The 16335-nt window shown below is 35.2% G+C and overlaps 1 protein-coding gene across 1 annotated transcript in view; it reads left to right on the plus strand.

Moving 5' to 3' along the window:
• The window catches only part of RIT2 (Ras like without CAAX 2), a gene marked incomplete at both ends in the record, with an annotated part of 409154 nt that overhangs the window by 181718 nt on the left and 211101 nt on the right, over positions 1-16335 (plus strand). Inside the window, one exon of the mRNA XM_080714535.1 lies at positions 14165-14356. Coding sequence (XP_080570661.1) covers positions 14165-14356 — 192 coding nt within the window. The remainder of the gene's footprint in view (positions 1-14164; positions 14357-16335) is intronic.

Consider the following 16335-nt stretch of genomic DNA (forward strand, 5'->3'; position numbering starts at 1 on the left):
TGCATTTATTGGCCATTTGAATTTCTTTCTTCCTGAAGTGTCTATTTAATTCACGTGCCCATATTTTGATTGGGTTGTTTTTAGTGATAATTTTCTTGAGTTCTCTATATATTCTAGTTATTAGTCCTCTATATGAGGAGTAGTTGGTAAAAATCTCCCATTCTGTTGACTCCTGAATGAAATTCTTGACAGTTTGCTTTGCTGTACAAAAGCTCTTCAGTTTCATACAATCCCACGAATTGATTCACCTTTTAGTTTTGTGTGCTTTTGGGGTCTTGTTGAGAAAGTTTTATCTGTGTGTACATGTTGCAGTGTTGCCCTCTTCAAGGAGTCTCAAGGTCTCTGGTCTAATTTCCAAATTATTTGATAGAGAAATTTCTTTCTTTTTTTTGGTGGTTGTGGGGTTCCTGGAAACCCTTCTACCTCCGGGCTACACTCCAAGACCTATTTTATATTTTTTTAATTTGGAAACAGGGTCTCTTAAGCCAGCAAGGCTGGCTTCAAACCGGTGTGATCCTCCTGTCTTCGCCTCCCAAGCACAGGGATTACAAACATACGCCACCACGCCCGGCTTGATAGAGAAATTTCTGCAGGATATCAAAACAATTTGGGACAAATTATCAGTTTTTGTAGAAAATTTTAAGGTTACAAATTTTTAACTTTAACTGAGAAATATAATGGCTGAATTGAAGAAAAAATACATATGTATACTGCTTGTGCAGACATTCCCTTTAAGATATAAATTTAAAAAATATCTGTTCCTCTAAATTTTGTTAAAATAATTATTGAGAAAAGTATATCTTATAAGTATTTGCAAATTCTTTAAACATTAGAAACTTGTTAATTTTTCCTGTTCAATAATACATACATTCTCAGTCAGGCGTGGCTTTTAATCCCAGTGCTTGGGAGGCTGAGACAGAATTGCTCAGATTCTAAGCCAGCCTCAGATACTTAGTGAGGCTCTCAGCAACTAAGTGATATCCTGTTTCCAAATAAAATATGAAATACTTCTGGGAGTGTAGCTCGGAGGTAGAAAGCCCCTGGGTTCCACCCCTAGTACCACAAAAAATATAATAATACATACATTCTTTATAGCATTAACAAATCAATTTACTTAATGAAATGACACGTCCATTCAGATGACAGCAATTTAATTAATTTTTCATATTTTCAGAATATGATGGACAATAAAGAAGCATTAAACACAGTTTAAGCATTGATGTTGATTCTTGGAATGCTTACAATCTTTTTGGTGACAAAAATCTAACTTCCTAAAATCAAATGAGAGAAATATAATTGCTAGCTTTGGGGTTTCATAATTGATAAAAATATTCAAAAAGGGATCATGAATGAGGCTGATTATATATATATATATACATATATATATATGACAAAGCATATAAATATATATGAACTATGTATATATACATTCATAAAAGAAGAAAGAACATAATTGAATATAGGGTATATACTCAGATTAATGGAAGCAAAGCTATCTACATGATGTGTAAGGGATGAAAAGACTGGGCTATTTGACTTGACTGTATTTTAATTAGCTATGAGAAAATGATGTCATCACTATTTTTCTGGGCCTTGATTTTTTCTTCAGCAAAGTAAAAGGTTTGCATCTCATAATCACAAAGTCTCTGTTAACTAGATAAAGTTCAAGTACAGAGAACCAGGCACAAGGAGACACAATGGAGTGGAGATGATAGATTATATGATCAAGCCTTGAGGAAGTAACCCCATTAGAGAGTGCATACTCAGGGTTAATTGGAGACAAAGCTAAGTATATAGCACGATATCAAATTATATAAGGTCCTAAAATGAGGCAGATGAGTATGGATTCATATGAAAGCCAATGTGTTACCATTGGACCTTTGAAGGCAGAAGAGATGCATAATAAATGTAGTGCTTAAAGACAGTTCATCAGACAGAGAAACGCATGAGGGATTGATTGGAAAAGAGAGACCCTGAGGTCACATGCTCATCCAAAGTTTTACTAAGCGGGAAAGTGCCAAGAAACCTGTAATCTCTTCCTGGCTGTGCTTCCGATATTAGGGAATGCAAACAAAGAAATGTTACTGCTCTAATTTATCCTCTGAAGGCATGCTGACTTCTTAATTTAAAAAAATTTAGAATTATCTGGAGTCAAATTATTACTAATATCACAAAACAATATAATTTATTTTTATAACTTGGGGGAAGACCTTGTATTTGATTTTTCTTTTCTTTCTTTTTTCTTTCTTTTTTTTCTTTTTTTGCAGTACTGGGGATAGAACCCAGGGGCATTCTACCTCCAACCTATATCCCCAGCCCTACTTTTTATTCTTTAATTTGAAACAGGGTCTCACTGAGTTTTAAAGGGCCTCACTAAGTAGCTGAGGCTGGCTGCAAACCATGATCCTCCTATCTCAGCCTATCACAACACACAGCTTGATTTTGTTCATATAGCTCTTAGAAATATGAATATATGAATTGCCTTTTTAGAGTAGGGGTTTGTGTATGTGTTTCATATAAATGTATTTTATAGTGGAATTCTATCACATAATCTATAATTTCAGTATACTTTTTTGATGCAACTGTAGTTAAAGAGCATAAGGTATAGAGTGACAGGAACACTCTATATCAATTAGCGACTACAACTTTGTTATGTGAGTTTTCTTCTCCACTATTTTTTGGGGGTTGTGATTTCAGTATCACATTGGGATGCACTAAAATGCAGTTGATGAAATCCTTTTGTAACACAGTTATACCGACTTCTTCTAAAATTCATTCTTGTAGTTTTTATCAGCAGGAATACAGCTCCCAGTATGGGTGACCTCCAGGATAAACAGGAAACCAGCTGTGATTAGAAATATCTTTTAGTGGATTTGTACCACCCAGTGGCAATCATGAAACTTTAAGACTTTGACAAAGTACAAGCCAAATAGAAAGTGAAAAAGCAAACAGACTTCTATGGCAAAGAAAATATGATTCGCCAAAAAGCAGTAAGACTTTTCTCCTCCTTTTAGAACAAGACTGGTAACCAAAAAAGAACATGAAATGAAAAATATTAAATCGCTTTTTAATTAATGTGGGCTTAATTGGGATATAAGTTTACCTCAAAGTTAAACTAGACTTTACCTTACATTGACAGGAATGAATAAGGAACTAACAGCTTTATCCATTTAGTACAGATTTTACTCCCATTTCCTTTTATCAACATCATCCAGCCTTAAATCTCACTCTCCTTAAAGTGTATATCATCTAGGAAATGATAATGTACTCAAAAACATTTAGCATAAAGTCAGTAATTAACCGAATGATAATATAATTACCTGTTGGGCTTTGATCCAGTGCTTTGGAGAATGTGATGTTCAGGTAACTTAGAGAGCAAAGCACATGTTATTGCAACACAAAGGAAGAACTCTAAGAGCCAGGGAACAGTTAAATACTGAGCATGATTGACAAGAAGGAATGAAACTAGAGGACACCTGTCAAAGTAATTTTCATAAAATCTCCCTTCAAATAGATAAACTTTCAGTGGAGAAAAGCTGCATCTTTCAGAAGAAAAAATAGAGTAAAATAAACCTTGTCCCCCCAAAGCTGATCTAATGAATTGAGTTTGTCTCCTAATTCTTTCTCCCATGTCAGTCCATTGGGGAACATTGAAGGTAAGCAAGTTGCTTATCTTCTCAACTTATTTCTGGTATTACAATTGATCTTTCCTGCATCCTGAGTAACACAGTCTGGAGCCATATTTAATTTGGTCCTTCTCTTCCTTAGGAAGAGAGTGGAGTAGTAAAGTATCTCTAATTTCTTACTTGACCGTTCTAGGAATTTGACCATATTATTTAGTATCTTTGTAGTTCACTTTTCATGTATAATGTGGGAAATTATAATATAGGTCATGGGAATGGAGCATGTACAGAAGCTAAATTCAAGCCAACCATTGTGGGCAGAAGTGTAATTCCAGTACTTGGGAAGTGAGACAGAGGATCTCGGGTTCAAGGACAGCCTCTGCCATGTAGCAATATACTCAGCAGCCTGGCATGATCTTGTTTCAAAACAAAAATTAAATACATAAAAAGGGCTGAGGCTATAGCTGTAGAATGTGCCTGTGTTTAATTCCCAGAAAACAAACACAAACACAAACAAAAGCCAAACTAATTGCCTAAAACTATTGATTAAGACTTTGATATATTTTCTCATTTACTGTATCTCCTTTACCCAAAGTAGTGGGACCACAGTGTTTTTTTTTTTGGTGGTGGTATTGGGGTTCCTGGAAGCCCTTCTACCTCCGGGCTACACTCCCAGACCTATTTTCACATTTTTTTTTTTTAATTTGGAAACAGGGTCTCCTAAACCAGCGTGCGCGGCTGGCTTCGAACCTGCGCGATCCTCCTGTCTCTGCCTCCCAAGCGCGGGGATTACAAGCGTGCGCCACCACGCTCGGCGACCACAGTGTTTTATTCCTGGAAATACTGAACATATTGTTTCTATTCATCTTATTTCCTTTAATTTTTATTTCTCATTCAAATATTTCCCCTCTTTTTCCAATGATGAACCTTCACTTTAGAATTACTGCCGAAGACACCGCGTGTGGTGGTGCTCTTGTAATTCCCGCGCTTGAGAAGCAGAGACAGGAGGATCTTGAGCAGGTTCGAAGGCAGCAGCGCTGGCTTAAGAGACCCTGTTTCCAAATAAATAAATATAAAAATGGGTCTGGGAGTGTAGCCCGGAGATAGAGGGGCTTCCAGGAACCCCAGAACCACCAAAACAAACAAACAAACAAAAAAGAATTACTGCAAAAGCCTTCAAGATTCTCTCCTTGGCTACACATTATTTTTATCCTTTTAGTGGTGCATTATTGTCTCATAGCATAATATAGTTTATAGTTTTAATGATATACACGCACACAGCACTTGGTGTACTTTCTAGCGGCTCCCTCCTCATTTTCCCCCTTCGCTATGCATGACATTGAAATCGGATTGGCATCGGATTGGCATCGGTATTCTCACATATATATATACAAACTGTAAATGGAAATAATTCCTTCGCTGATTCTCCATCTCTTCATTTCAGAACCACCTTCCAAGTTCCACCAGAATTTCTCTTCCGTTATCTAAAGTCCTTATGGTTTCCCAATTACTCCCTAGATTCTGTATATAAGAGAAAAATATGACCCTTCACTTACATTCCTTCCATGATTACTTCCGATATTGCCAGATCAATTCCTCTAATCCTCCTGAAATAGAGCTGCCTGTTTGTTACGTTTGTACCGAAAAAGTCTCTTGAATTCATATTTACCTATCATATCCAATCTAAAACTTGGTATTTGGGGATTTCAGTAATCTGATCTCATTTGTCATCCCTGGACAGGAGCCATGCTCAGAGCTCATTCTGAAACACTGTTTCCCATCTGAAGCATTGTCCCTCTTTTGCATCTCTGCCCTCAGTTTCCCGCAGCTCCACATGACTCCTGAATCATCCATCATTGTGTAGAATTGTGTTTCTTTCTGAGGTCAGGATGCTTTAGAAGAGACTTTGCTCCTGAACAGAATCACCACTGCTTTTCTTCCGTCTGAGTTCTTCTCATGCGGCATCGTAAGCCTGTGATACATGCTGTTATCTGAGGCCCCAGCTCAGAAGATCCCTGCCTATAGTATAATTCTCTGCTGCTCTTCTTGTGTAGATTATTAATAATATTTATTAATTCTTAATAAAAAAGTGTCCCATGTCTTTACTTTACATTGGGTTTCACAGTAGCTGAGTAGCTGGTCCTACATTGCAACTTTAGTGTTTATTTCAAGTTGCATTCAGGTCAGAGATTTTTCAAAACCTATCTATAGATAGCCTGATTCTGGGCATCCTTTAGCCCCAGTGTTCAATGCTAACATCATAATCAAGGACCTTCCTACTTTTTTTTTTTTTTTTGTAGTACTGGGGTTCCTGGAAGCCCTTCTATGTCCAGGCTACACTCCCAGACATATTTTATACTTTTGAAACAGGGTCTCTTAAGCCAGCACGGCTGACTTTGAATCTGCGCGATCCTCCTGTCTCTGCCTCCCAAGCGCGGGGATTACAAGCTTGCACCACCACGCCCAGAAACCTTTCTACTTTTTAAGAAAAAAAATATTTTAACCATTATCCTCCAACTTGAAAAATGGTTTTTATTTTTGCTACAGAACAACATTTCTGTTATCTTATTTGTGCCTTGCATCAATATCAAGTATGTCTGTGAAAATGTATTATATTGTATTATATTGAATTTCAACATAATATTGTATTTATACAATTTGTACACTATAATATTGTAATATATTGTATTTAAATATAATGTATTATATTGAAAACAGACTGTCTAAAAATCTTTCTACTGCTGTCCCAGTAGAGTTTACATTGAGGGGGGCACATTTATCTCAGCTGCATATGGAATATTGCCTCCAGTTCTAAGGATTTAGTGAGTTGTGTCAACTTAATATGTCATTATTGACCAAAAGTGACATGATCAAAATTCCATGGTAGCTTGGATTGTCTAGAAACTCAAAGTCAAACTTTGGTAAAATTGACCAAATTACAGTTTTATATTTATAAGAATATACCACAATGATACCCATCATTTTGTGTAGATAATATGCAACAAAATATTTACTACAAATATATAAATTATATAGTAAACGGTTTTCTCACCACATCCTAATTTCCACACCCTAATTTCTCTTTGTTCTCTTCCGTATTTCCCTATTGACATTTTATTTTATTGCATGTATTCTTTTATGTCATCAAATCTTATACTTTTAACCGTATAAATGCTCACAAAATAGTTTCCATATGAGTGAAACAGTACCTACAATGTTTCCTGACATAATGCATGCCTAAAAATACATTTATTAAACATTGAAAGATAGATAATAAGCAACCTTATAATGGTGGTGATAGTACTCTGAAAATTGCCAGGTAGTATTATTAATTGTATTTTCCTTTTTAGGCATAATATTTGACTATATACTATTGACATGTGTTAGATATTTTTGTTCATTTCATTTCAGTTGGATGTACTTGGTCAATTTAAGACACTAGATTGAGAATAAAAAAGTATTTCCTCTGATTTCAGTCTTTTTACTTTGCATAAATTATTGTAAATATGTGAAAGCTACATTTTGTTAATTATTCATAATTTTAAAAAATCATTCTGTAAAAGATGCAAACAAAGGTGACAACCACACTAATCCTTTGCCATACTCTGAAAACTGAATTGTTTTCTTGAACTCAGGCCTAGAAATTTAGCAGCCATACAAATGTTGAAATTGAACTATGAAAGGTTATTTAAAGGTAATAATATTTAATCTTTGAAAGCGGGATTTTATGAAAGCTGAGGAGTTCTGTATAAATTTTAAAAATTAAGGACAAATATCACATTTAGTTCCCTTTTTTTCTTCCTCCCTCAAAGTGTTCTTGCGTTTATCTGAATCCCCATGGTTTGTTTAGCACTTAATTGCTCTCACTTATCTTATCCTGTCCAGCTATGTTTTCCTGACCAAGAAATGACTATGTTTTTGTTTGTTTGTGTGTGTGTGTGCATGTGTGTGTTTTGATTTCATATACATCTTACCATTGGAAAGGTTGACCTACTTTTTAGTTACTTTTTTGTATTAGAAGAAAAAATATGTGGACATGTAGTAATCATGAAGATGATAAAGCTTTTTTGACAAATGTCGACAAAAGTATCTGTTTTGTACTAATGCCAAATTTAAAAAAAATGGTCTGATGGTAGTAGTATGATTGCATTTTATAAATAGAGAATAATTTACATTTGTAGTACCACTAGTTGAATACAATGAGATATGAGTTGATTCTTGTTTCTTGTGTGTGTGTGTGTGTGTGTGTGTGTGTGTATTTGTGTGTGTGAAAGAAAAAGAGATACAGAGAGAGTGAGTGCCAAGCTGTTCTTTTATAAAATATACTTTTATTTGTTCGTTGTAGTCTTACATCATAATGTAAGTCAGAGTGATAGTGACCTACATGAACACAGTACTTGGTGAGTTTTCCCCGGCTTTCTCCCTCCTCTCTCCCTTCCCCATACATGATATTGAGACAGGCATTGGTGTTCTCACATATATGCATAAAGTCAATTGAAGTGTTTCCTGTATCAATCCTTCCTCTTCCCACAACCACCCTCTTTAGACCACCTCCCTTGCTCCACTGGGGATTCCCCTCCATTATCGAAAGTCCTTCTTGCCTCCCCATTACTCCCTAGCTTCAGCACATGAGAGAAAACATGAACTTTAACTTTCTGTGACTGGTTAATCTCACTTAAAATAATGTTTGTTTGTTTGGTTTTTTTAAATTGAGGATGGTACTCATGTGAGCTCTACCACTGAGCCATACTGCAGTCTTCTTTATTTTGAGACAAGGTCTTACTAAGTTGCTCAGGCTAAAGTTAATGTTTCTTAATATCTGTTCAAAATATTGGTTCTGCTAATCAAGAAACCAGGATATAAGAGTCAACAAAAATTTTTCATTCATCAAGGTGTGGTAGTGAGTACCTATGATCTCAGTATTTGAGACTGACACAAAAGGATTGCAGTTTCAAGGCCAGCTTTAGAAAGACTCTAGACAATCCGTCTACTAAGACTCTTTTATACAAAAAGTAATGTTTCATAACTAGATGTGTAGTTCTGAGATAGGATGCCCCTGAGTTCAATCCCTTGTATCATAAAAAAAAAATCTTCATTTATTTTCAGAGTTGAGGAAATTGTCACACTCCCTTAATACAAGAAAGTATATCAAAGAACATTGATCAAACTGCAGTGTTCTACGCAGAGAAAGGTTTAAGATTTAAATGCTTACAACTGTAGCCTTTCCTAGGGTAGGTCTGTTTGTTAGCTATTTTGCTACTTATAGAATCTACTAATGTTCCTGAATAATTAACCAATGAGTTTCATTACAACAGGAAGCCAATGAAGTCAACATTAGCATTCAGGATATGCAGAACATAAAGCACAAGGATCTTTTAATTCATGGGTGAATGAAGAAGGAAGTCACATGTTGAACATAGCATTTTTCCCAATGAAGCGATTTCCGTATCATATATTATTAAATTGATACATAGCTGCAGAGCTTCTGCTTAATTTTTTAGACCTCATCAGTGTCTAGTGCATCTTTAAATAAAATACACACAAGACCATATACTGTGTAAAAATTGGTATGGATAAGGTCAGCTAAGAAGAAGTTATCATCCCAATTCATTGCAATAACTTCATTATATCTGTTTTATAGGTGGAGAGAGTCTTCTGCTTGAAATCTTAATAATTTTCTGATGAGCAAATTTGAAAAATACTGACATTTATATTTAATGCAGCTTAAAGAGGATTTCATGCTTATTCTCCCAGTGAAAGTTTCTGTTCTGCCGGATTTGTATCAGAGATAATAATAGGCTTAAATTGTATTGTATTTTAAAAATTCATCAAAGTGTTTTCACATCTGTTCCTTCATTTGATTCTTTCTTTAACCCTGTAAGACGGGTTAAGTATATCTTAATCCTTCTTTGACAAAGGAGGAAATTGAGGCTTTAAGATGTTAGATTCTGATACTTTGAATATATCTTATGAGAACAGGCCTAGACATGATACTAGCAACTCCCTTTCTATGCTTTGGAGTTTAAAGACCATTCTGAACAAAAACACAGTTGCATATTCCTATTTTCAGGGGGAAAATAAAAACTGGTCAAGTAAGTACTCTAAAAGTGCAGTGCCTGTTGGGTGTGGTGGTATACTCCTGTAATCCTCCTTGGGAGGCTGTGACTTTAGGATTGAAGGCTTAAGACCAGCCTTAAAAACTTAATGAGAACCTTAGCAACTTAGCTAGATCTAGTTAAAAAAATAAACCAAAAGGGATGGGAGTGTTGCTCTGAGGTCAAATGCCTTGGTTTCAATCTCTAGTACCAAAAATTAAAAAAGTGCTAGAACCATATGCCTATAGGTTCCAACTGAGATCAAACCAGATACAAGGCCTGAGAAACCTTTGCATAATATGACCCATATGTGACTGTGTGTCTGATAAATAAACTCTACTGGACATTCATTCATTCATCCTAATATGTTGTTAGTCTTTTTCAAATAAGTTAATCTTTTATGATGTAATTATTAAAATATTCTAATATATAATTTTACTTAAGTCTCATAAAAATATATTTCTTTAGGTCAAATTAAAAATAAAAAGCAATGCCCAATTGAAGGAATACAACAAGAATCAAAAGCCAGACTCCTGCATTCCGTATGGCAGAATAAAATCCGTGATAGGAAAAAATACGCACATGCATAATCTATGTGGGAAATCCCCAATATAATTCATAATAGTTAAATAGATTAAAGAAACATGACTCAGCCGGGCGTGGTGGCGCACGCTTGTAATCCCCGCGCTTGGGAGGCAGAGACAGGAGGATCGCGCAGGTTCGAAGCCAGCCGCGCGCGCTGGTTTAGGAGAACCTGTTTCCAAATAAAAATGTAAAAATAGGTCTGGGTGTGTAGCCCGGAGGTAGAAGGGCTTCCAGGAACCCCAGTACCACCAAAAAATAAATAAATAAATAAATAAAAATTAAAAAAAAGAAACATGACTCATTTTTAGTTCTAAAATTTATAAAAGTAAATAAATTTGTATAAAGCAGCATTATAGAAGCTGGATGGTGTCTTATGCCTGTAATACCAGTGCTTGGGAGGCTAATAAAAGAGGATCACAAGTTTACATCAAGCCTCCCCAATGTAGCAAGATTATCAGCAACCTAGAAAGACCTTGTTTCAAAAAAATATATAAAAAGGGCTGGCAGTGTAGCTCTGAGTAGAATGTCCTCTTATTCAATCCTAGATACCCCCCCACCCCAGAATGAGAAGCAGCAGACTCATATATACTACAGTGTTAATACAGTATCTTTGTCAGTGAGATTGGCAGTATTTTTCAAAAGTAAAAGTATATATTCTCTTCTACCTAGCAAGTCTAATTCTTAAGTACAGGCAAATCTATGCAGTATGAATGTATAAGAATATTCATTGTAGCATTCTCTGTAATAAAATAAAAGAAAGCCATTTAAATACCTGTTCTTAGGCAAGCAGTTAAATAAATTATGGTTTATGCACGGTAGAGATAATGTCTTTATGAAAAAGAGGAAGCAATGTTCATATATGCTCATATAGAGTCATCTGCAAGATATATTAGAACTATTACATTTTAATTAAGGGTAAAATAAAAATGTATATATTATGTTCCTGTTTGAGTATAAAAAGATCTAGACCTGGGGCTGTTACTTCCTGGTATATTGCTTGTGTAACATGTGCAGGAACCTGAATTTGATCCCTAGCACCTTGAAGAAAGAAAAACAGGAAAGGTGATATATAAAGGCGAAATTAGTATATTTGGATATACATAGACATTTCTTTAAAAATAAAGAAACTATTGTTTGGTGTGGTGGTATATGCCAGTAATCTCAGTACTTGAGAGGCTGAAACAGGAAGACTACAGTGCACAGTAACTAGTCTGTTTCATAATGAAAAAAATAAATAAAACTGGGGTCAGAGTAGTTCAATAAGTTCAATATCCAGTACAAAAAAAAAAAGAATGAAAAAGAAGAAGGAAGAGGAGAAGTAGGAGGAGGAGAGAGAAAGAAAAAAGAAAGAAAGAAGAATAAAAGGACCGGGTATGGTGGTGCATGTTTATAATTCTAGTACTTGGGAGGCTGAGACAGGATGATCAGAAGTTTTGCCGCCAGCCTCAGCAACTTGTGAGGCCCTCCAAAACTTAGTGAGACCCTGTTTTAAAATAAAGAAAAAAAAATCAGGCTGGGAGTGAAGGCCAGAGGTAGAATACCCTGGGTTCTATCCCCAATACAAGGAGGAAGAAGAGGTGATAAAAGAGAAGGAGGAGGAGGAGGTGGAGGAGGAGGAGGAGAAGGAGGAGGAGGAGGAGGAGGAGGAGGAGGAGATAAAGAAGAGGAAACTATTAACTCATATATTTTAGAAAAAATCCTGGGAATTTGATGTGAAAAGAAAACTAAATTTATAGACTATTTTGTTATAGATGTTTGTTAATTTAAGGAACACTAAACAAATATAGTTTCAATGCTAAAATACTAGCTGGAAAACAAAGTGAACTACAAATTGTAAAACATCATTTCTAGTTTAGTTTGCAATTTATATGATTTTTTAAATGTTAAAGAGTTGATATAACAAAATCAATTTACATCTCCCTGAAGATCAAATATATTTCCATGACGATTCCATCATCTCTATTTGAACAATGTAATTGTAGGTTTGGGAAACATCAGTTAGAATTTTTCATCCATACTTTTATACTTAATCTTTATCAACGATGAAATTTTGATAGAGGCATAGTGCTTCAAAATTAGAGATTGTCAGAACTATGCGAGACCTCAGACATTTCAAAACTCAATTTCATTTTGTGAATGATGAAATTTAAATCTGTGGAATTTTTTCTACTGTATTTGAACATTTCGCTCCCATGGTGCAGTTTAGGATTGATTAAAATAAAATTTACTGCTAAGTAAATTGTTAGAATAAAAGTCAGTGAATATGAATTTTTTAACCAACTCTATACTGGGTGACTGACAACTCTCCTCTCTTCTCTGCATTCCCATCCTTGCAATTACAAAAAGTGATTAAACCAATTTTAGTGCTTACAATTACTGCATATCTATTTAAAATTATTTGAGGATTCACCCAGTACTTCAGGATCTTATTAATTTTTTTAATCACAGTTTCTGCACTTGTAAGCATGTATTCAAGTTTTCCAAAGTTCCTGAATCTATTTAAACAATCTTATTTTTCAGACCATATTAAATCAAATTAACATGTGTTTTGACAATAAATTTTTTTTTTTGAGGGTCTGGGGATGGAACCGAGGGGCATTCAACTTCCGAGGTACACCTCCTACCCTATTTTTTATTCTTTATTTTGAAACAAGATTTCACTAAATTGAGGAGGGCCTCACTAAATAGCTGAGGCTGTCTGCTGTCCACTGTCCATGAAGTATGATCCTCCAGTCTCAGCCTCCCGAATACTGGGATTACAAGCGTGCGCCACCCTGCCCGGCTTGACAATCATTTTTTAATGGGGCATTTTAATAGTTCTGTAAGTACTTTGTAAAGTGAAAATTCCCAAATTTTCAGTCTTCAAATATGACTGAACCCCACCTAAAGTTTTCTTTGTTTGCTTAAAGTATGGATTGTCCAAAGTCACAATATGTTCCTGTGTTCTTTTATTGTTCAATGTGACTTCTTATGCAGCCAGAGTCTGAGTTTATATTTCTCATTGCATATGTCTAATTACCCTTGTAGTTTTAACAGTAGATTTCTGAATAAAATATACAGAAATAGAAATTTCAGACTTAAAGTAACTTTCCAGATTGAAATTTCAAATGTTGCCTTTTCAGATGTGAGGAAGTTGTAATTCAGATGGAATGCCTCGTGAGAGACAAATAAAGCAGACTGCCCGGTTGAGGCATGAGTAAAATCTGGAATAAAATGCTTTCTTTCTCTATAGGGAGAGAAGATGAAAGAGTTAATGTAGAAATTAATCCATCCTTCATCTATCCATGAGACAAATCTAAGAAAGCTCAATATATAACTAAGTCTTTGATCATCTATGCTAATAACTTACTTTGTTGGCAAAGATAATCAGCATCTAACTCTAGTTTGTTTTTTGAGTAGGAAATCAGTTCATTTCTCCAGGAAGAACTATGGCAGATTGTCAATACAAATCAACTCTTATTTACAAAGTGAAGTCAATTTCTTTACATTTTTTTTTCTTTAATGATATCCAGAAAAAAGAAATAGTTCCAAGCTACAGGAAGTAAGAAAAATGCTCACATACATGATGTAAAGAATAACTAATTTTGGTTTAAATAATTTTATGGTTTGACATATGCGAATTAGATTTATTTTCCTCAAGTGAGCTCATAAGAAAACAAAAAAAAAAAAATCTACCTATAATCCCTATGAACCCATGAGTAAAATTTACTATTTACTATATCCTCCCAAGATCTCTTCAATCAAACATTCTGTGATTAAGTATCAGCACTCTCAATAGTTTAAACCATTTGAACAACAAGTTGTGCTTCATATTGGTTCTGTCTATTCACAGCTTATAAACAACTTTTTCTTTCCCTGCAGGCAGAATTCACAGCCATGCGGGAGCAGTACATGCGTGGTGGTGAAGGCTTCATCATCTGCTACTCCGTGACTGACCGCCAATCATTCCAAGAGGCCGCCAAGTTTAAAGAGCTGATTTTTCAGGTCCGCCATACCTATGAAATTCCCCTGGTGCTGGTGGGTAACAAAATTGACCTGGAACCTTTCCGCCAGGTAAGGGCCAATTAATTTACGTTAGTTTCTGTCTTTTGCTAGGAGAATGCATAGTAGATGTGGCTGTTTTCCAGTAAGAAACTGAAAGAAATTAGGCATACAATTTTCCTAAGAAATTTAAGTCACCCTGTCTTACTGTAATGGCTATTTCACTATGGCACAACTCACATGCTATTTATAGTGTGTCCTTACCTTACCTCTCCTCCATACCCTTGCATCTCAGTCTGTCCTGTTCTATGCTTTATTTTAAGCAGTAGAGAAGTAATTTTATATCACCTTTGCCATTGGGTTTTAGGCATTATTTAGTTTGTATCGGCCACTCTGAATTCCAGATAGCATATAAAGGAATCCAAGTTAACTGTGGGGAGAATCATGTGGACAAAATGGCCAACCTCAGAGATGTCAGCTTTGTCCCACACTTGTGGGTAAAGTCAGTTTAAACACCAGCCACTATCTGACTCTCACCTTATCAAATGCTCAGTCCAATCCACACAGAACAAAACAACAACAAAAATCTTCCAACTGAGGCCTATCTGGGTTTCTGAACTACCGAATCAATGGCAAATAATATTGAATTATTAAATCCACAAGATTTTTGAAAATTTTTTCATGTGGCAAAAGATAAAAAATAATCCTTCCCTTCTTTCCGAATAAGAACAAGCTACTCCTTTCAGGTTGCATCACTTATTTTTCTTTTTTTTTTTTTTTATGTACTTGGGGATTGAATTCAGGGACCATCCTAACTTTTAGCTGAACTCCTGCCCATATTTTATTTTATTTTTTATTTTGAGACAGGCTCTTGCTAAGTTTCTGAAGCTGGCCCTGAACCTTTGATCTTTCTGTCTCAGCCTCCAAAGTACTTACATTAAAGACATGAGCTACCATGCCTGGCTCGTAATTCTTATCTTCCATTAATCTCCTTCCAGCTACCCAGTTCTACTATTGTGATCCTTAGATGGGGCTCATGAATTCTCCAAACAAAATAGACAAGGCAAAAACTAAGCCTAGCTAAGACTGAGATCACCATAGCACCAGAATTCATGTAGTTCTTTAGAACCTATTCTCATTTGGTTAGACACTGTTTCTTGGGTATAAGCTGATGAGCAAACTGTAATGGCCTCCTCCCTGAGATCTCTATGCATAATGATACTTCAGGCAAATCATTTCCTGATTCTATTACTGTTACTTACTTTGTATAAAAGAACATTATCAAAATTTTGCATGCAAATCAAAATTTTATAAATCTAATTTTCTAAATTTAGTTGCTAGTTATAATTTGAGATGCTTCATCTTTATTTTCCTTACCTTATATTTGAACTGGCATTATGTAGTTTGTTATTCTAATTAACAATCAACTTTTAACCCACTTAAAGCGGTCAGCTAGTAAGATCTTTTGCTATAATAGGAAGCTTCACTAAATAAAATAAAAGTTTTCTCTTATTTTAACTGTTTTATAAATTTAAATTTTTATATCTGTTGACATTTTAAGTCTTCTTCAAAGTGAAAAGATCTAGCCAGGTGTGGTGGCGCACACTTGTAATCCCTGTGCTTGGGAGGCAGAGACAGGAAGATCGGGCAGGTTCAAAGCCAGGCACGCTGGTTTAGGAGACCCTGTTCCCAAATTTAAAAAGCATAAAAATAGGTCTTGGAGTGTAGCCCGTAGGTAGAAAGGTTTCCAGGAATGCCAGTACCACCAAAAAAATAAAGTGAAAACATCTCATATAGAGACAAAGTTCATATAGTTACGCTTAACACAGAAATGTATTCCTGACTTGGTACAAAGCATTTTTATTGTGACATTGTGTTGCTCATTTTATTTGTGTCTAAACATGTTTCTGTATTTATTTATTCATTTATTTAATTATTTGGTACTGAAGATTGAACCCAAGGGCATTCTACCTCTGATCTACACCCTAACCTGTTCTTTGTTTTCTTTTTCTTTTCTTCTTTCTTTCTTCCTTCCTTCCTTGTTTTTTTTT

The sequence above is a fragment of the Muscardinus avellanarius genome (genome assembly GCF_963383645.1).
Source record: "Muscardinus avellanarius genome assembly, chromosome: 17".
In the NCBI taxonomy this organism is placed as follows: domain Eukaryota; kingdom Metazoa; phylum Chordata; class Mammalia; order Rodentia; family Gliridae; genus Muscardinus; species Muscardinus avellanarius.